This window comes from Neopelma chrysocephalum, unplaced genomic scaffold (assembly GCF_003984885.1).
Source record: "Neopelma chrysocephalum unplaced genomic scaffold, ASM398488v2 Primary Assembly neopelma1_137, whole genome shotgun sequence".
In the NCBI taxonomy this organism is placed as follows: Eukaryota; Metazoa; Chordata; class Aves; order Passeriformes; family Pipridae; genus Neopelma; species Neopelma chrysocephalum.
In genome coordinates this window covers 307,842-329,040 of record NW_020897799.1, presented here as the reverse complement: position 1 = coordinate 329,040, position 21,199 = coordinate 307,842, and the positions used below count along the sequence as shown (strand labels likewise).

At 57.3% G+C, this 21,199-nt stretch overlaps 1 protein-coding gene across 15 annotated transcripts in view; it reads left to right on the top strand.

The window, feature by feature from the left end:
• The window catches only part of MEF2D (myocyte enhancer factor 2D), a 101,508-nt gene that overhangs the window by 66,356 nt on the left and 13,953 nt on the right, over positions 1-21,199 (top strand). For 12 of the 15 annotated variants that reach the window (XM_027699153.1, XM_027699156.1, XM_027699152.1 and 9 more), the window contains 6 exons: positions 909-1,112; positions 7,705-7,842; positions 11,463-11,673; positions 14,397-14,453; positions 18,166-18,356; positions 18,633-18,653. In XM_027699153.1, the coding sequence (XP_027554954.1) occupies positions 909-1,112; positions 7,705-7,842; positions 11,463-11,673; positions 14,397-14,453; positions 18,166-18,356; positions 18,633-18,653 (822 nt within the window). Of the gene's footprint in view, positions 1-908; positions 1,113-7,704; positions 7,843-7,977; positions 8,113-11,462; positions 11,674-14,396; positions 14,454-18,165; positions 18,357-18,632; positions 18,654-21,199 lie in introns of all 15 variants that reach the window. The other 3 variants (XM_027699164.1, XM_027699162.1, XM_027699165.1) reach the window with 2 other exon arrangements.

The window sequence follows — 21,199 nt, the reverse complement described above, 5'->3', positions numbered from 1 at the left end:
TCCTCAACAGCCATCTGCACTGCAACAGGGACTGAGAGCCCCAAACCAGCTCCCTCCCCTCCAGCTGGGTCCTGTTAGGAGCGTGGCAGCGAGAGCTGAGCGTGGGCTGGGAATCGCAGCCCAATGTCTGCCCAGCAGCTGGAGCGGGTGTTGGAGCCAGCACCCAGTTTGGCCCCAGGCCCCAGCCAGCTCACCAGGATCAGTCCTGCAGAAGCTGCCTCATTACCCAACAGCTCTGGTGACAGCTCAGGGCAGGGCACGTTGGGGAACAGGGGACCCCAGTAGGCAGGCAATGCAGAAAACCCCCCAACCTGGTTATGGGGACAGCAAGAGGGAGCACGGGGGGCTCGGGGTGCCCTTGGGGAAGCACAGCCTCCCAAGAGAAGTGGGGGCTGGTGAGCAGGACAGTGAGTCAAGAGTGGGGTGAGCACCCCAAGGCAGCTTCAGGGTGCTGAGCCCCCCAGCTCTGCAGCCCCTAAGGTTGGGTGCTCACAGTGCTGCTGCGGCAAGCGAGGACGAGATCTCCATCGCTTGAATATTCGACTTAAAAACCGCCGAGAACCCGCAGCCCCCAGACAGATGGCAGCTCTGCTGGGGATTTTGCTGAAATTTATTTTTTCTTGATTTGGCAATATGTGATTTCCAACGCTGATAATCATCTTTGTGCTTGTGAAGTGTCTGCTTTTGGAGGATCCCAAAATAGGCAGCGATATGAACCGGTTGGAAGAGGGGAAAAAAGAGAGGAGAGCTTGGGGTTGGGTCCATTTGAGGAAACTGAGACATAATATTCCCTTTGCCCTCCCTTTCCTTTTGCTCTTTGTCCAGTGGTCATTCCATTTGTCTCTGGGAGGTGTCAGGTCTGTGGCAGCATGGACAGGGCTTCTGACCACGGCTGTCCTTGCTTTCAGGTGACCTTCACCAAGCGCAAGTTCGGCTTGATGAAGAAAGCCTATGAGCTGAGCGTCCTGTGCGACTGCGAGATCGCCCTCATCATCTTCAACCACTCCAACAAGCTGTTCCAATATGCCAGCACCGACATGGACAAGGTGCTGCTCAAGTACACCGAGTACAACGAGCCCCATGAGAGCCGGACCAACGCAGACATCATCGAGGTGAGGCCACCCGTCCGCTCCCCGGCTCTGCTGTTGTGGTGGAGCCAGGGCTGGGTCTGGCACCCCACCGAACACAGGAGGTTGGTGCAGGGTGGGGATGGAGCGAGCAGACCTTCCACACTCAGTGCCAGATGGATTTTGCATCGTTTTGGTTCAACCTACAAAAATGCTCCATTTGGGTGGTAGAGTTGAAGCTGTCTCGAGTTATGTGTTGACCTGCTGCCTTGAAACTGAGGTGCAGGTTTGCTTTGTGGGACTTTGCTGTGGTCCAGGCAAACCACGTGTTTGGAGGCATCTCATGGGGTTGCTGCACTGGGGTGCCTGGTGCAGCTGGTGGCATTGCCCCAGCTCAGTGTTCTGACAGGCACAGTGGGGTTGTGGGAGGGCACGAGGAATTCAAGTGAGAGGGACCTCGGGTGCCTCTAGTCCAGCCCCTGCTCAAAGCACGGCCAAGCTCACGGGTTGGTGGGGTTGCTCAAGGCTTGTCCATCTGTGTTTTGTGGGTCTCCAGGGATGACCCAACCAAGTCCAGTCTGACCCACCCCTGGCACTGCCACCCACACGTCCAGACGGTGCTCATGCCAGGGCCACTCTCTCCAGTCTGCTGGCGTTGCAGGAGACACTCAGCTGCCATGTGCTGTCAGTGCCCCTGTGCTGGCCCTTTCCACTGCTTTGTCCTCGTCCCTGGTGCTGGCAGAGCATCACCAGGCCCGAGCACACGGCGTTTGGCTCACACGAAGGTGCCAGCGGTGCCTCAGCCATTGGTCACATCTGCGGAGATAGAGCTGTGGGGTCATCAGATGCCATTAAATCTGGGCAAACGAAGGGCTTGGCGGGGTAATTAGCAGCATTACGGCATCAATTAATGCCCGCAGAGCCGCTGGTGACGGAGTGGAGCAGCACAGCCCTGTGCTGCTGGAGGAATCGGGCTGAACCACTTCTGCCTTTGAATCCCTTTGGTCTGTCTTGGCCAGCATGCTCAGGCTTTGATTTCATGAAGGAGAAGGGAAAAAACCCAAACTGCCCCCTAAATCTTGCTTTCTTTTTGTTTTTTTTTCCTCTATGAAATGTGTCTTTTTGAGAGGTTTGGACTTGAGCTTTTCACCTTGTTGTCCATTCAGTTGAGCCATGGCCAAGCATCTGGCAGCATCTGCCTTCTCTCACTGGGCTTCGGAAACTCTTCTGCCACCACACAGTTGCATAGGGGCCTTAGAAATGGTTCAGAAATGTCCTTTTTGGCCCATTTGAGCCAGGTGATGCCCCTTCTCTGTGAAGATGCTGGGGTTTTGCAGGCATGTTTCCCTGCCACGCTCGCCAGCGCAGCCTCCCCGGGATGCTCAGACTGCGGCGCTTGCAGCGCCGAACAGATTTGTCTTGGCCTAAAAATACCGTAAACATTTTGGGCAGCGTTCTCTGTTCCCGTATGGTCCAAGATGCAAACACTCCCAAGCCGACAAGTTACACACAGTCCTTGGCACCCAAAGAAACACTGTGTTTGCACCACATGAAAAGCTGGATCTGCATCCAAAGCCGAGGAGAGGAACATCGGGAGCGGAAGGATATTGGTGGATGGCAAGGAAAAGAGCCCAAACACGCTGGGCTCGGCACATCTTGCTGGCAGAGCCATCACAGAGCGAAACCCACTGGGGTGAAGGCAAGTCTGGAGGCTGCTCAAGCTTCCCTCCTCATCTTCATCTTGTCTTGGAACAGGGTTAGGGCTGCTCTAAGATTTTTACCAGTTTCTCTCCCACATCCATGCCCCCAGGAGACCATTCCTGCTCCTGGTGCTGATTTCCACTTCCCCTCGCCCAGGTCAGGTCCCACCAGCCCAGCTGTGTCCCCGCTGCACACAAACCCAATTTATCTCATGTTTCTTGGTGTCTCCCAGTTGAACTTGACTCCCGGAAGGTATCTTCACATTTCAGAAGTTTCCCGTGTTAAGCATTTAGAGACCATGAAGGTTGAGGCTGGGAATTTGTCACCAAATATGATTTTAAGTAGATTTCAAGGACCCACCTTCCCTGTGATGCCCACAGCCCCTTCCTGCCGAGGGATGCAGCTCTGAGGGGCTCTGGCATCATCTCAGGAAGGATGAGGAGCAGCTGGGACCTGGGGGAATCAAGGCAGAAGCCTCCTGATTTTGTTTTCCTGGTGGAGGGGGAGTGGGCGGTGGCTCCAGAGGTTGGGCACTGTTACCACAGCTCAGGGCAGGACAAGTTGCTCTGCCCAAATTACGTTTTAAAACAACAGTAAACACGAAGATCTCCGGGGTTTTGGCTGTGGGGAGGGGCATCTGTGTGGGGAGCACTAGGGGCACCCCAGCCCATGCTGCACAGGAATGCCCTGGAGCGGTTTATCCCCCTGGATATTTAGTGGGAGGAGGAGCTGCTCTGGGATGAGCGTACACAGCCCTAGTTCAAGAGGGGTTCCACACCCCCCGACTGCCTTTTGGGGACCATCCCCCGTGGGGGCATCCCCATGTCTCAGCCGTGCCAGGGCTCGGCAGTGGCTGTCGTGAGCGGGATTCAGCCACGCAACCCCTGCGGCTTCTCCGTGCCCGGCAAAGTCCTGGCTGTTGGAAGCTTTTAAGTCTGAGAAAATCTCTCTAATGCAGAGAGGGGGGTTTCCTTAATCAGGCGGGGGACAGCTGAGCCCCCAGACAGGCACGCTGGGTGCCACGTGCGCGCCCGGCCTGGGATCACGCCGGCTTTGCTCCTCGCTGTCGCTTCTCGTTTCCTCGCAGCCCGGCTGATGTGCCAGTTCCTGATGAGGGACTTGGGCAGAGCAGAGCTCACCGGGCACTGGGATGCTCCACAGCCAGTTAAAGCCACACAGCCATTCCTGTCCTTTCCTTGGCTGAATGTTCTGGAGGGGAGCTGATTTTCCCCTGATTCTCTTTCCTGGAGTTGTCATTCCCCAGCATGTGTAAAATCAGGCATTTTGCAGGATGCTGGGGAGGCAGTGAAGTGCAGAGGCAGCTGCCAGTGTCGCATCTTCATCCTCATCCTCATTCTCATCCTTATCCTCGTCCAGACTTCCCCAAAGCCCAGGGGTGGTTGAGTCTCCCTCCTCTAAGGGAAGTCAACCACATCCTGGTCAAGCATCGCTTCCTCTCACATGTTCTGCGTTTCCTGCTGCTCTCTCATGCTCTTCGGGTTGGAAGTGTGCTCCTGTGTGAGCTGGGATCATGGGAGTGGGAATATTTCCTGGAAAAGAAGGACCTGCAGTGGATCCTGATAGAATGGGGGTCCTGGGGGTTGCAGCGAGAGGGGCAGATGATGAGCGAGGTCGGTTTTTGCTGTGGCAAGTTCTCACCCTGGTTTTCTCCTCTGAAAATTTTCTGCTGGGAAAGAATTGCTTTTAAGTCTCTTTTATATGAAAAATAGTCGTGTTCCACTGGCTGCAGCTCAGTGACAGAAAGGTTTCCTGAAAACCTCTTTGTATCTTCTGTTTTTACCCTGGCAAAGAGAATGACGAGGAATGAGAAGGAAAGCTCTTTTCTGAAAGACCTCGCAGAGATCCCGAAAACAGGAATCTTTGGGTTTGATTCCCGCTCCAGTAGGATTGTTTTCCTTTTACATCATCTTAAAAAGCTAAAAATGTGGGACACACATTTTTTTTGTCAAAAAAAAAATGAAAGAACCAGCAGCCAACGCCTGTATGGCTGAAAATGGCATTTTGTTGTCCCAAACCTCTTGTTGAGCAGCAGATTGCTGCGAGCTGGGCTGCCTTGGCTCGTGTCCTGCTGCGACTCGGGCCCCGGTCACTCACCGCCGCCGGTGCTTCCCGTCCCACTGTGCTGCAGATCAGCCCCAGCCTCGGCTGTGCCAGCTCTGGAGCTCGTCCCCTTCCCCTTCCCCGCAGCTCCAGCAGCCCCTCGCTGTGGCCAGGGTTACAGGCAGGGTTACAACAGGCTTGGGGCGGGGATGACAGCGCTGCAGCAGCCCCTCACAGCTCAGGATGCTCCAAACCCCCCCAGGCAGGGAGCTGTGGGTCTCACAGACAGTGAAGTTATGACTGATTTTAAGGAGCTGGTGGCTGGGAAGAGCGAGGAGAGCAAGGTAAAGCTGTGTTGGGTGCTAAATATGTTAGACTCATAGAGAAAGACCTTGGGAAAGGTAAAGGGCAATGCTGTGAGCTGTTTCAGGGTCTAGGTGAGCAGAGCCACGTCCACCCCATTCCACTGCTTTCCTTGACAGCCTTGTTGAGGAAGCAATCCCTGGGATGGTTTCTTGAGGACTTAGAAATGGCAAAATACTGCGGCTGGTGGCAGCAGCCCCTCGCTCATCCCTGCTCTTGGTTTGGGTGGCGAATGGGGGGCAGAGGCAAGGGCACTGGGAGCTGTCTAAAACATCCAGGCCTCTGTGTCACTGCTGCAGGTTTTAGAAAGGAGAAGGATGTTGTTGCTTGGCTGAAACCTCTTAAAAATTCCATTGTGAGGTTCCCTCCTTCAAAGGTCCCGGGGGATGGCCATGGCTCGTCCATTCCCACAGCTTCTGAACCTGCCAGCAGCTGTTGCTGGAGGAGAGGAGCTTCCAGGGATGTGAGGGATTGCTTTCCCAATTCCCACCCAGGGATGGGAGGGCAGAGGTGTGAGGTCCAATTCCTGTCCCTGCAAAAGGAATCGTGACAAAAAATGGGCAGAGCCCCCTGAGACACCAGAGAGTCTCCCCAGCGCCCAAAGGAAACCCAGCTTCAAACCTTCTGCTGATCGTGGAACAACTTTTTCCATTTTGCCTCTGAAGGAGAAAAAGGAAAAAACTCTTTTTTTGTAGAGAAAAGCTTAACTTTCCGTCTTTCAGCTGCATTGGTGAAACAAAAGGGTTTGGAAAAAAAAAATCCACAAAAAGCAGTTTCAAAAAAAAAAAAAAGACAAAGCTGTTCCTTCCCCACCAGCAGTGCCTCTTCCTCTTTTGGGCCATTCTGAGAACAAACAAGGACACATAAAAAAATAGAAAAATAGTAGGGAAAAATCCTCAGGAACCTGCAAAACGAGCCCTGGGAATCTCCCGTTCGTGGCAGTGACTCCAGTTCCCACTGCCTTTCTCTACAGAGGGACAGCACGGGAATTTGCGGTACCAGGAATTATTAGGAATATTATTATTAGGTATAAGAATTACTCAGAATCATTATTATTAGGTAATTAGTTAATAGTTATTAGGTAGCAGGAATTGCTGGTAATGCCAAGCAGAGTGTCAGATGCCACTGTGGCCGGGAGTGAGCCTGGTCCTTCACTGCTGGAGCTGGAGCTGGACGAGAACATTTCCCTTCCGTGACCAAATCCAGCAATGAGGGTGAAAATGGCGCCACGGAAGGAGTAATTTTAATGGAAAATATTGTGAAAAGCTTCAGCTGGATGGAGAACAGGCTGGGGGTGGGTGTGGTGCCCATTGCTTGGCCGTGGCCACCTGGCACAAGCATCCACTGAGCCAGGCCTGCAGGAAGAGTGGAGCCGTGTGGCACCAGTGCAGTGCAGACCAGTGCCATATCCTACCCGCGGCGTTCCCAGCCTTCCTGGAGACATCCTGGTTTTTCTTCTCTCCAGCAAAACTTCCCCGACAGGCCCTGTGTTTCCCAGAGCTCACAGGTAGTGGAAGAGCCACTCCTGAACACACTTTGGCCTCAGAATGGAGATGTTTATTGCTGTTTAGGAAGACAGAGAATTGTCAAGACTTTTTTTTTTTCCCCCACTGCTGATTTTGGCATGAAAAGGGACCGAGACTTCCAGGAAATTCTGTAGCTTTGACTTCTAAAAAAAACCAAGTTGGCAAGTGCTGGTTCTGTCATAACGCCTGATTGCTTTTGTTATGTTGAAAATAGAGTGATTGGATGTGGATCTCAACTGGCTGCTGAGCACGAGCGAGGGACTTTGGGGTGTCACTGTCCCCTGTGCATGGCTCAGACAGGCGCTCACTGGGCTCCTCCTAACGAGGAGATGTCACCTTGTTACCTTGATGCAGCAATGCTGGGGACCTTTCCTGCTCTGAGTCCAGTCTTGGCGTGGGGTTTGCTGCCCAGTGTTGTTACTGTCACCCCCCTGTGCCACCCCCAGCAGAGCTCACAGCTGTCACTGTGCCACATGCCCTGTCCTGTGATGCTCTTCCTGTGGCACCTTTGTGTTTGGTAAATGCCACCCATCTGGTTTTGTCAAGGATGAGCTACTCTTTGCTTATAATTTTGGGTTTTATTTTCGTGTTTGTGAGTAGGTTTTCCCTGGTTTTTGCAGTAAAGCAGAGAGCATTAAGGTTTATTTCCCCTCCATGATGTGGGACTTGTAGGTGACGAATGTGCCTGAGCTGGTGTGGGGCCAAGTTCAGCTCCAGCGTAAACAGAGCCTTTGAAAGCAAGGAAGTTTCTCTCCATTCCTCCCCATGCTGTAATTCCTAAATTAGAGACACCCTGTCATCAAAACCTAGGATCTCTATCCTGGACTTTTTGACCCCGTTGAGGTCAACAGCACCTTGGGGCCATGGTGTTGATTTGTGTGAGGGCAAGTCGTGATCCCTCCGGGCCGGTGGGTGTTCTGGGGGGGACCTGCCCGTGCTCCCCATCCCCACTCCTGGATCTCAGACTGTCACGGTTGTGTTTTCAGACATTAAGAAAGAAAGGTTTTAACGGCTGTGACAGCCCGGAGCCCGACGGTGACGACTCCATAGACCAGAGCCCTTTGATGGAGGATAAATACCGCAAAGGCAGCGAGGATCTGGATATCCTGTTCAAGCGATACGGTGTAAGTACCTGCCCATGGCTGGAAAACCCTCATTATATGTTCTTTTCTGTTTTGTTTCTCTTCTGTTCGACTTCCTCCCGACCTCGTCCCCTGCTCCCTCCCCGACACCCCCCGTGTCCCCCCCAAACGTAACAGGCGCTGAACAAGAAGCACAGGGAGTGCGAGAGCCCGGAAGGGGATGAAGTGTTTGCGCTGACCCCGCAGACGGAAGAGAAATATAAAAAGATTGATGAGGAGTTTGATAAAATGATGCAGAGTTACCGGCTCGCAGTGAGTAGCTGGTGGCCTGCAGCCCCCCGGTCCCCTCCCCGGTGCCTCCAGGTGACGGGGGGGTGGATTTTGCATGGCTTTGCTTCGGAGCCGTGCCGTGCCTTGGGAGCCGATGCCCGCAGCCCCCACAGCCCCGAATGCACCCGGCTCTGACGGGTGAGATGCACGAGGGGCCTTGAGGGTCCCTCCTGTTTCCCACCCTTGGGAACACGGTTCCCATTAGCTCCAGTGTCCTGAGCTTTCCTAGCTCTGTCTGGACAGTGTAGGAGGATATTGCCCCTCTTCCCTCCTCTGCTGCAAACACTGAATTAGGGCCTCCTTTTTCACCTTCTTTTCCCCATAAAAAGAATTTTTGTTTGGGTTAAGATCCCAGTGTTCACACGAGCTGGTGGTGGGTGCCGACCCCTCACATCCCTGCAGGGCTCAGCCCGATTTGGGCTGTTTCACATTAATTCCCCCCAAATCCACCGAGCCCTCGGGGCAGCTGGTGGCCGTGGCAGAAATCCAGGGAGGTTTTAGCCTGTGATCCCAGAGCTGTCACCGGCACCGGGGTGGCATCAGGACAGTGCTGAAAGGGATTTGTGTCAGGAGACAGGAGGAGGAGGGGGACGTGTTTCAAATTAGTTGTTAGTTCAAGGGAGCAGAGACTGTCGATGCAGGCAACGGCTTTTCGGGGGGATTAGCCCCGAGTTGCTGCAGCCATAATTAATGCTGTGGGAGCAGGAGGGAGGCTCCTTTTCCAGGGGTGGATGCAACACAGCAAAAATGACACACACACCCCCCAGCAAAATAATCTGTCCTTCTGTGCTTTGCAAACCCCCACAAGTTAAAATTCTGGCTTTTCTCGAGGGCTAGGTCTTGTGAGATCCCCAGTTTTTATTTTGCTGACTCAGTGCTGTGTTACTCCAGGAGCCTCACAAGGACCCCAAAATCTGCATCTCCATCCCCTACATCTTAGGGTGGAGGGGGGTGGGGGGACTGCTCTGAGAGCTGGGAGGGCTGGGGAGTGGAGGAGAGTGGGGTGCAGGAGGTGATGGTTGCTCGCAAATCTGCTGTGACAGCGAGCCCAGCCCCACGGGTGGGTTCAGGGCAGGATTAGCTCTGGTGAGGCTTGGTCTACCTCATCCTCCCTGGTTTCACTGGTGGGGGGCAGGTGTCCACCTTACCAGGGCTTGTGTGGTGTGGGTGTACAACCCCAGCTGGATGTGCACCTCCCTAGCATCTGGCACAAGCCCTGCCACTGGCACAGAATAGGCCCAAAAGCCACCTGAGCTTTCCCCTTGGGAAGCAGGGGCTGCTCGGCCTCAGTACATGTCTGCTGCAGAGGGAGGGCTCCCAGCAGACCCTCGTCATCCAGACATGCCAATCCAGAGGGACAGTCCGAGCCCAAAAGTCCTTAAGGCTGGTGGCATTCAGGCGCTGGGCGGCTCCTGGTCAGGGCGAAGCATCCGGCTCCCCCACTAAACCTCCCTGGCAGCGAGGGGCCGAGCGGTGCAGGTGGAGCGTGTGCGGTTGAAGATGACGCTTTTCCATTTTAACTGCTGGGTTGGTTTGGTGTGTGACCAGAACTAACCCGACAGGGTGGCCGGGGCAGCTTAATGACAGCCGTGTCTGCTAACGAGAGGCCTTGACGGGGCTTCTGCCTCTGGTGTTTGTCCTCGCTTCTAACGAGAGCAGAAACCCTGGAGTTTGGCTGACGTGTGCATCTTCTCCCCCAGATTTTGGACCAATATGCAAACCACTGTCCCTAGCTGTGCCCTCCCTGGGGCGGGGGGAATCTGGTGGCCCGGGTGTGTGTTGCTGCACGCTGGGGCAGCGTCAGCCTGATGCTGGTCTGCAGGTGCAGTGGGATAGAGCTGGATTAAGGCAAACCTCAGCTCTTGGGCCGGTGTATCCACCTCCTGGCTCTATCACTCACGCTGCGTTGCAGAGGGGGTTTAGCCCTTCCTCTCCCTCGCTGGGAATGTGCAAGCATGCAGACGTGTTGGCAGTGATTTATTACACAACGCCGCTCCAGTGTTCGTGCGACGCCCAAGAAACCTTCCTCCTCCTCCTCCTCTGGTTCTGCTGCTGTGCAGGATGAGGTCCTGGGGCTGCGCAGAGGGAGGGCTCCGTGTTGTGGCTCTCCCCAGCCGTGTGGGGATTGCCGAGCCCTGCCCCTGTGAACGGGAGCAGTGCTGCAGCGCAGGCTCAGAGCCGCCGTCGTCACGGCTTGGCTGCGGCCGCGGGATATCTCTGAAGGACGGGGTGCCCTTGGAGGCAGGTGGGGAGGGTTCCTGGCAGCGAGGCGTGGGTGAGAACCGTCCCACTCCTTCCTCCCATCCTCCCCTCTGCCTCCAAGGTGCAGCACCCATCCAAGAGCAGATTTCTGGAGGGGAAGGGGCCGCAGGGCAGCAGCCTCCGTCCAGCTGTAGTGGGGAGATTCTCAACTCCCTCTGCCCTCACCAGGGCAGCCTCTGGGGTCCTGGGTCTGGTCCTGCCATGGTCCCATCCAGCACTGGGCTACTCTGCCTCTCCATCCCTGAGCAAATTAAAGTGGGACTTTAGCAAAGCCCCTGCTAAAGCTTCTAAGCAGGTGCCGGCTCCTGTTAACGAAGAGCAAATCAGTGACATAAGACAGACAGCCAGGATAATCGCAGCGGGTCTGGCTCCCACGGGGATGCTGGTAGGTGAAGCTGGTCCTCGACCTGCAGCCAAGGATAGGGCTTTAGCGATGCTCCCGCTTTCCTGGGGTCAGCTCCTCCTTCCCAGCAGCTCCCAGAGGAGCCAGGGTAGATGACAGTGTCACCTGGGGGCTGTGTGGAGCAAAATGAGTCTTTCCCAGGTGCTCGGCCACCAGCACCAGTGCCAGCCCAAACTGACATCCACTGTTGGCTCCTTGGAGGGCTCTTTCCACCCCACTGGATGAGGAACAGCCTCATAAAACCCCTGCCGGCTCCTGGGGTGAAGGGTAGTGCCGAGCTCGGCGCTGTTGGTGCTGGTGGGGGCAGATCACTGGGGTGCTGCCCATCTTCATGCTCTAGGATGTTCTCAGCTTCTCCTCTGGGGCTGCCCTGAACACACTGAGGGTAAATAAATAGTCTGAAAATGAGGCCACAACAGCAGGTTGCAGAGCTCTGGTGTGTCCGAGGGGACAGCCCATTGCTCTTCCCGGTGTTCCCTGGTGAAGTCTGGGCTCTGGTGCATCCCCCTGAAGGGCCAGTGTGAGTTCAAGCACAGCAGTGCAGGCCAGCAGTGAGATGGAGGTTTGGGGACCCTGGCTGTCTCCCCTTGATCAGTAGTGGGTGTTGCTGCTGCTGTGCTGCAGGAACTCGGCTCCGGCTGCCCTTTACCCCCCGCTCTCTGTTCAGTCCGCAGTGCCCGCTCCCAACTTTGCCATGCCCGTGACGGTGCCGGTGACCAACCAAAACACGCTGCAGTTCAGCAACCCGGGCAGCTCGCTGGTGACCCAGTCCCTGGTGACCTCGTCGCTGACAGACCCCCGGCTCCTGTCGCCGCAGCAGCCGGCCCTGCAGAGGAACACGGTGTCCCCGGGGCTGCCGCAGCGGCCGGCCAGCGCAGGTGAGCCACGCTGGGACCCTTCACACCCTCCCCTCCCCATCCTCCCTGCCCAGAGCCTGGCTGGGCACGCAGCACCAAGCACGGGGCATCCCAGGTGGCAGGGGACGCCCCTGCTGCCACCATCCCCTACCCAGGGGTCCGTGTCCCAGCATCCGTGGGTGGCAGGAGCAGCCTGGAAGTGTTGTTGCCCCCGGGTGTGTGCTCCTGTCCTCCTGCCAGAGGTTGATGCCCCCAGTTTGTGCCTTGGCTCCAAACTGAGGGCAACTCCCCCCCACCTTACCCAGATCTCTGAGAGCTGGATCCCTGCAGGGATCTGTTTCAAGGTTGGGCAGCACAAGATGAGTCACCCAGCGCCATTCCCAGGCTTGGGGGTGGCTGCTGGCATCCCGCTTGCTGGTGGCACTCCGGTGACATGGGACTGCTGCCTAAAAAGGGCTGTTCTGAGTCGGGCCGGGCTGGTTGCAGTTGGTCGCCGGTGATTACTCATGTGGCTCTGCTGACAGATTGGAGGAGCCGTCATTTCCAGCAGGGACCGGCCATGGGTGGCGGAGGGCGGGGTGGGGGAGAGGAGTTGTCACCCGTGTCCCCTGCAGTGCCGGGGGGGGGACGAGGGCGACGTGTGACCACAGCCCAGCCCTCCTGCAGTGCGATCATAAATAATAATAGCGTGCAGAAAGCCCCTGCCTGCTATTTTGGGTGCCACAGATGGTCTGTGAAAGTTGCATGGGCTGCAAAATGGCAGAGCCGGTGCCTGTGACTGCCCGGACGTCTGGGTGGTGGGTGCTTGGCTCTGGCCCCCCGGCGCTGTGAGAGCTCGGGGGGGCTCTGCAAAGGGGGTGGATTTGGGGAGAAGGGCTGGGAGGTGCCTCCAGAAGCACGTTATGTGGTGGGTCAGGGCGAGCACAGCGAATTGCCTGGCTGGGATGCAGTAGGAGCCATGGTTCAGAGATGGCTCGTTTGCTCACTGCTCTCCCCTCAGGGGGTCTTTGAGGTGCCTCAAAGTGCTCAGGTATCAGTATGAGGATGAAGCCCCAGACTTGCAGGACAGGGGTCATTCCGTTCTAAGTCTGGTCCCACAGAGCAGCATCTCACTCCAGACAGGGCAGCAGAACCCTCCTCAGGCACGGGCAGCCATCGCTCCGGCTGCAGGGATCTCTGCCCTCTCGCAGGCCCCTCGGCTGAGAACAGAAGAGGCTCCCTGGTAAAACAGACCCCGCTGGGGGGTTGCTGTTTCCAGCTCGCTCGCTGCTCGTTTGAGGGGGATCATTTTGTGGTTGCAAGTGCAGAGGTGTTCCAAGTCCGGCCATCTGTGTCTCATTCGCTCGCTGCCTGGGACACAGAAGAAATCCTGCTTGTGGGAGCCAGGGCCTTGCATGTTAGAAAAACTCCCTTTTTTCCCTTAAATTTTTTTTTTTTAGCACTGCACCGGAGCCGGGAGTGTTTCCAAAGCAAATGCACAGCGAGTGCTGGGTGGGTGCCTTTGCACTGCCCGGTGCCATCGGCTTGGGGATGGGAGAAGGGCAGACAAGGGGTTGCACAGGGCTGGGAGCAGGGTTGGCATCACTCACCCAAAGGAGTGAGCCCACTTCAGCAGCCTGGGCACCAGAGGCTGGGGTGCAAGTGGAGTCCCACAGCAGGGCACAGCCCTAAAATCCTGGTGGGTTGCCTCCTCCAGGACTTTAGAGGCACCAGGACCTCTGGCTTTACAGCCCCGTTCTTTGAAGGGAGGATGCCGTGGTGCCATGTCTGCCACATTTTGTGGGTCACCTTGCCCTTTCTCAAGCTGTACAATATTTGAGACCACTGCTGTTCCCAACCCTGCTCCCATGTGGGGAGCAACTGTACTACCCTGCACAGGAATGGCTCAGCCCTCCTGCCCTCCTCCCGGTGTCAGGGGCTCGCTGCAAGCCTGAAGCCGAGAGCCATGGGCTGAATAAAGGTTTCTGTCTCAGGTTTCCCCATCTGGGTTGAGAAGGGCTGGGCGGTGGTTAGAGGTGGGGTTTGGGATCGGAGGCTCCTCGTTCCCCAGCCCAGGGCTCCAGGATGACTGCGGTTGCAGCTTCAGAGCCTCCGCGCCGGCTGTTGGCCACAATCGCCGCCCGCGGCGTAGCCAGGCAGCCCCAGCTGGGGAATAGGTGGCTTTCAGAAGTGACTCCATAACATGGCAGAAAAAAGTCAAATCTTCTTGCAGGAGAGGCAAAATGTTCAGTTTTTTGGGAATGTAAAAGCCCCCAGTCTGTTTTTTCCCGGCCTGGTGGGGAGTGGCGGCACTTTCCAAGCGTTGGGACCGTGGGAGGCCAGATCGTAGCAGCGTCCTGGCAGCGCAGGGATGGTTTCCATTCGGCGTGAACATTACAGGGGGGATAGTGTTTCACGTCGTGCTGCTGGGGCTCTCTTCCCCAGCAGCTCCGGCCCCGTGTCCCCCAAAGGGGGGCTTGGAATAAAATAGCCGCAGTGTTTTCCAAGCTGCCTCCTTTGGAGCAGGCTCCTGTGCACCTGGCTCCTTCCCAAAGGAAACGGATCTGCCTGGATAATGTTTCCCAACCTGATCACCAGGAATGCTGCTCATTTCACCCAGGACTTTCTCCCCGGCACCTCAACCCCACTTATATTCCTCTGCTTTCCTCCATTGTGCTCCTCCCCTACTTCCTGCTCCCCAAAAGTAGGGATGCTCACCCTGTTTCAGTGTGGATGGTGACCCTGTGTTTCCGGTTGCTTTGCAGGGGCGATGCTTGGGGGAGACCTGAACAACACAAACGGAGCCTGCCCGAGCCCTGTGGGTAAGTGAGGAGCCTTTCAGCCCTGTGCCCAGGGCTCCGTGTGCCACTCCTGCCTGTGGTTTCCCCACGTGTCCCATAGGATTTTGCTTTGCTATTCAGTGGGAAGTGCTGGGGAAAATTTTGCTGCCGTTGGCAGTGGGAGGAGTTGGCATGTGGAGCTCCAGCCTTTGTGGGGAGTGCTGGTTTCAGTGAAGACCCCAGAGACTGAGGTGTGTCCATCTCCCCTGGGTCTCTGGGATTGCTGAAGATCAGAGAAGTGATCCCTGAGGACCAGGATTTGGGCAGCACTGGGTTTAGCTCCTCACGCTGCAGCCAGTTCTCCCCCTGACCTCAGGTGATCAATTAACACTCAGTTCCTCCTCGTGCTTGGGCCCTGTAAAGCAACTTTACTGCAAGGAAAAAAGCTCATTAAGGTCCCTTTCCACTGTGAGAGCCTCAATGCTAACGAGGCTCAGGCCTTGTGGCTCAGCTCCCTGGCTGTAAAATGCACTAACAACATCTCCATCCCCACGTCTGCCTCCGCCGTCTGCAGGCTGAGGATGTCAGCCCAGCGCTGGTGTGGGCACAGCACAAAAACTGGTGATGGCCCCAGGTCCTGCTGGGAAGCTGCTGCAGGCTGTGGGCTTGGGCTTGGCAGGGTGGACGCCATCCATCCCAGGGCAAAGGCAGCCTTGCTGCAGGAGCCTGGCTTCTCATCCCCTCCAGGCCTTTTTGCAGTGGGGCTCCAGCCGACAGCACAGAGCGGGAGTGTGAAATTCCACATCGCCCCAATTAAAACCACATTGGAGCCGGGTCCCACCGGTTGTGTGGATGGGGCTGGTCCAGCTGCGGTTCAGCAGCACTGTGGCCGCCCGTCCCTGTGCCCTGCACCGCAGCCCCTCCTGGGAATAGTCCTTTCCCTGTGCCGGGCAGCAGCCGTGCCAGTGCCAGCGGGATTTCTTCCCAGCTGCGCCTCCAGAGCAAACCCTGCCAGGGCGGTTTTGGGAGGCTGCATCTCCGCGGGGCCTCGCAGTGCCCGACACACGGAGCTTTGCTGCTCCTTGAGGGCAGAGGGAAGGGGCCGTCGTGCCCCGGCCTCCAGGCACCTTGGCGGCCCCCGTCCCCCCGCCGCCCCCTCGTCAGCTGTCGGGAGCAGCCGCGGCGGTCGGAGCTTGGCAGGGCCCGTGAATGTCACCATTGACGTCACCGGAGCATTCCCCGCGTTCCTGCCGCCACTGCAGGAAACGGGAGTGAGGAGCGGGGACAGCCCGGCCCGGGCCAGCCCCGGACCCCCGCTGCCCCCGGACCCCCGCCCGCCCCGGGGCTCCCCCGCACGGCTGCGGGAGGGGAGCGTGGCTCTGGCTCTGGCACCGCGCTTGCGGTTTTCAGATACCTGGGACATCTCTTCCTCCTCCTTCTCCTCCTCCTCCTCCTCCCTTGCAGTCTCTGCAGCACTGAGTGATCACCTGCTGCCTCTGAGTCATCAGCTGCGGGTGCCTCTGGCCGGATCCTGCAGCGATACCGGCTGTATCCCGGCTGTATCCCGGCTGTATCCCGGCTGTATCCTGGCTGTATCCCGGCTGTATCCCGGCTGTATTCTGGCTGTATCCTGGCTGTATCCCGGCTGTATCCCGGCTGTATCCCTGCGTCCTGCCCGTGCACCGCAGCGTGTGCCACCCTCGGAATGCAGCACCCAGCCCACCCAGCCTGACCCGAGAAAGGGATGCTGAGCCCTGGCTGTCCCCAGTTCTGCTCAAATTCACACTGGGGTGGTGCAAAGGCAGCCCAGAGTGCTTCACTTTTAGACCCCTTTTTTTGGGGGTGGGGCCTTTGCTGGGAAATCCGGGCAGGAGCACGGCCCTTCTCTCTCTGGCTCACTGGGGTGGCCGGGTCCAGGGTGGGTGGAGACAGTGATGACAGTGCTTGAGGCCACCCGCCTTTGGGGGTGAGTGACAGCACTGGAACCCAAACCAGCTCCCCTCCAGCACAGGGGCCACCCCGATCCACAGCCCAGGTGACGCACACGATAACGTGCCATGCCTCAAACAGGGAGTCACCATGAGAGCCATGTGTCTACCCAAACCAGTGCCACCTTGGGCAGGAGAATATCAAGGGGTTTAACGTTTCTTTTGGCTTATCCATGGCCACTGGCACTGTGGGTAGCAAAGGTCACCTGGGGAATTTCTGGTGTTAATAAATCTAGAAGCCAGTGTGGCCTTGTGAGTGGGACGCCAACAACTCACGGTACTGGGACCTGATGCACCAGGCACATGCCTTATGCAGGGCTGTTCACGATGATTTGGGCCTGGAGGACACCTCGCTGGGGACAGGAAAGCTCCTGGAGGGTCCTCTCCCTCCATCAGGGCCATGGGTACCGGAGTTGCCAGCCTGCAGCAGTCTGGCCACCATGGGCGTCCCTGATGGCAGCTCCCAGGCACCTGGTGGGGCAGCACCTCCCGTCCCTGGTGACATCAGTGGGATCAGACCCACGGCTCCTGGGGATCGTGGCCGTCCCCTGTGCCTGGTTCACCCCATCACCGCTGCGTCCAGCCCCGGGACAGCTCTGGAGAGGCAGCGGTTGGCACTCGGCCCCCGCGCGCCGCGGCGTCGCTGCCACAGCCGCCTGCTGAAATGCAGATGCAGCGCAATGGTAGATGTGATTAATAATGCAATCAGCGACCTATTTTTCCCGGTCTAACGTGCAATGAATATGAGGGCTGAATCCTGGTGATTGCTGAACGCCTTTCTATCTTTGGGGCCTATTCAGGAAAAAAAAAAACCAACCCTCATCAGAACAGTAATCTGATCCAATTTATTCCTTTCCTGATGTTCATCAAATCTTTTCCTTTTTAATTTTTTTCTTCCTTTCCTTTCTTCTTTTTTTTCCCCCTCTTTGCACATAAAATCCTTAAGTGGGGCATCAGGAGGAGGAGGAGGAAGGAACCTCAGATCTTCAAAGGGGCAGTGGGAGCAGTGAACTGAGTCCTTACTTGGCCATAGCCCCTTTTTGCTGCTCTGGTACCATAAGGAGACCTTACAAGTGAATGTGCCAGTAATTACCTGCTGTGGCAGAGCCGTGGTGCCCGGCCAGAGCATGTAAAGAGCCTCTGATCAGGCCTCTGAGATGTACCAGGTGTTACTGCAGGAACAAAAGGGAGTTCCTGCAGGTTGAGGAGCTGCCCTGGGCACTGGGGACTCGAGGCCACTGCCTGCCCTGCCCTCACCCTGCAGGGTGAGCCTGCCTGGGTGCGGGAGGGTGTTGGGGAGCCTGGAGGGATGAGGTGCTGCTCTCCCTGGGAGGAGCATCCATGGAGCCCTGCTGTGGCACTGCTTGCTGTGCATGTGCATTCACCATCACCATGTATTTACCACCATGCATTCACCACTGCCACGTGTTTGTAGAATCATAGAATCATGGAGTGATTTGGGTTGGAAAGATCACCTAGTTCCAACCCCATATCATGGGCAGGGACACCTCCCACTAGACCAGGTTGCTCCAGTCTGGCCTTGAGCACTGCCAGGGTTGGGGCATCCACAACCTCCCTGAGCAACCTGTTCCAGTTTCTCACCACCCTAACAGCGATTTCATCCTAATATCCAGCCTAAAGGTCCCTTCTCTCAGTTTGTACCTGTCCACCACCATGCACTTGCCATTGCCACGCTTTCACTGCCGTGCATTCGCCATCACACCATCCACTCACCTCCTTCATCTCTGTCACCCGTTTTCTTGCAGGAAATGGTTATGTGAGTGCCAGAGCCTCGCCGAGTCTCCTTCCCGTGTCCAATGGCAGCAGCCTGGGCAAGATCATCCCAGCCAAGTCCCCACCACCACCCTCGCATGGGACACAGCTCGCCGCCAACAGCCGCAAGCCAGACCTGCGTGTGATCACCTCGCAGAGCGGGAAGGGGCTGATGCACCACCTGGTGAGTGCCCGTGGGTCTGTCGGGGCACCAGCTGGGGTGGGAGCGGGTCCCCTGGCAGCAGACAGGCCGCAGGGGGACTCGGTGCTGGAGCAGATGCAGGGCAGGCGCCTGTTCCGTGCAGTGGTAGTGGAAGCTGGCTGGGGCTGTGCCGGCAGGGAGGTCTGAGGAGGAAGGTTTGGATTCCCGTTGTGGTGCCGGCGAGCGCGGGGCGCGGCGGGGACGGGGCGCTCGAGTTAACGGTGCCTCTCGGTTCTCTCCCTGTTCTCCCGCGGGCAGACCGAGGACCACTTGGCTCTGGTGAGTTCCCTCTGAGTGTGCATGGCGACAGGGTGGGACGTGGGCCACTTGTCCCCCTCGGTCCCCACACCCTGCCCTGGCTCGACAGAGGCGTGGAGCATGCGGAGGGGGTGGACACTGGCTCCTTTGCCCTCCTTTGGGAATGTGGTGGGATGTGGGCACCAAACACGCATCTGGTCCTGCCTCAGAAAATCAATCCCAGGAAAAATGCACTTATAGGAAAATTGGGTACCCTATGGAAAAGAAGGAGCTGACATGAGCTGTAAGGTGCCTGTTTCGCTACCAAGACCAAAAGAGTTGTGCTGGTCACCCCAGGGAGGTGAGCCAGGGTCCCTTTGGGGGCTGTAGAGCCAAGCTGGGCACCGCCACTGGCCTGGACCTGCCCCATGGGCTTTGCTGGAGCCACCACAGTTACAGCACGGGAAGACCTGGTCCATTGCCAGCACATGAGAGACAGGGAGTAAATCAGGCTCTTCCCATATTAAGGATATTATTTAAAGCCTGTGTAAATCCATGGGCTGGCTAGTGCAGTCCCTAAACCTCCCTTGTGCACGGGGCAGTTTTCCGTGTTATTTTTATGGCTTTTTTTCCTCTTCCTGCCAGCAAAGTGAATGCCACCTTGTTTGTGGCAATGATTCACTCTGCTCTGTTGCTATTCTGGTGCAGGGCAGATGGGCGACAGGTCAGCGCAGCAAGGGAAGGGCAAGAGCTGCTGCAGGATGCAGCTCACAGCCAGGGAAAAGCTCTCCAAAACACAGGAGTAAGCCAGTCCCTCTGGCAGCCTGCAAGGAGACACTCTTGGCCAGGGCAAGGATGGGCCAGGGCTTTGGCAGACGTGGATTCTTTTGCTCTTTGTGCCCCCAAACCCTTCTTGCTTAGTGGCCCCCTCCCATCGTCTCCCTGCCTCAGTTTCCCCATGTGCAGAGGGAGAGCAGTCACTCCTCTCCTCCCGGTCTGCTCATCCCCGTTCCCACTGCCCAAGGCGTTCCCGGGCTCCGGGAAGTGAAGAACATCCTCTCTGCAGCTGAGGTGTCAGAAGGGAGGTGGAGGGTGATGAAATACGGTTAGCGGGGGACAGGGACTTTGGCACAGCTGGATCGGGAAAGGGAATGCGGAGCATTGTCCCTGCTGATCCCTCCTGTCCGGTGCAGATGCCCCCCTGCTCCATTAACCTTCTCCCTAGATTTGCTCCCTCCATATTGCTCAACCTACACACCAGATCCTCTCTCCAAATGGCAGCTCCCACCTCTTTCCAGGCAGCAGCGGGATGAGTCAGCGGCCCCTCCGCTGTGTCCTGCCCCTCTGCCCAGAGCCTCTGCTGGCAGCCCCAGCCCTGCCAGCCCCGGCTCTGCTCCTGTAGCTTTGGGCTCTGAGCGCACTCTGCTCCTTTAGAGGGTTCAGAGAGGCATCCCCCCATTTGTCTCCACACTTCTAACATGGCAGGGGGAGCAGGATCCATTCACGGAGCCCACAGCGACGCATGGGCTCCCCGGGAGCATGTGCATGGTTTGGTGCCAGCTGGAATGGCAGTTTGCAACTGGAGCACTGTGTGTGGGCATGGAGTGTGAGTGGCCCGGGGTGGGGGGCAGCTTGCACACCTCCTCTCTGCATGGACTGGGGTGAAAATCAGGATGACATCCCTGCACTCGCCTTGTGATGATTCCCGGGGCTGATACACCTGGCACAGCCCCTGTCCCAGCAGCCCAGCCCTCCAGTGTGGCCACACTTGTCCCTGTGCCTCCACTCTCCTGGGAAAGCTGCAGAGCCCCAGAGCGAGGGGCAGAGGGGATGGGGCTGTGGGCTGCAGGCTGCATCCTGCTGAGCTGGCTCAGGGTCCAGTACATGCAGGAGAGGGGTGGGGCTGGGTCCTGCTCTCTGCGGAGGCATTTCTTGCCGTGTCCTTAACCCATGGCAGTGGGCACGGCCGAGGGTGGCTGCCAGCAGGATGCGTGCCAGGAAAACCCGCTTCTAGAGCCCAGGGCTTTAGCAATTAGGGTCCTGGTAATCGCCTTCCCTGGGCGGGCGGCGGGAGGGACCTGCGGGCTGGGCACCATGTGGGTGCAGGGTGTGCAAATCCAGCACAGCCGGGTGCTGTCACCCTCTGGAGGTGGCCAGGGCAGGGTTTGAGCCTCCAGCCTTATCCCGGGAGAGTCCCCATGGCCATGAAGCATCGCATGGTCCATGCCCAGCCCTCCAAGGCCCTGGAAGCCCTCGGTGTGGGAGGAGGGCTCCTCGCTGTGTGCCGGGGGCGCAGCCAGCCTCGTGCCAGGCGTGATTTAAGCTGGGCACTGCCCCAGTCTTCACAGGGTGACGTGTGCTGGGGTGCTTTGGATTAGAGGCAAGCCTCTTGAGTCTGATTTAAATCAGATCAGCAGAGACAGTCCAGATTATCTGCCTTGTAAACAGGGCTGAATCTGACCTGTAGATCCGCCCACGTAACTGCCTGGAAAACCACGGGGGGAGGCTGCCGTGCACTGGTCCAAGGGCAGAATTTTTCCACAGTGGACCTGTTAATGCCTGAGTCACACAAACCTCATGAGGGCACC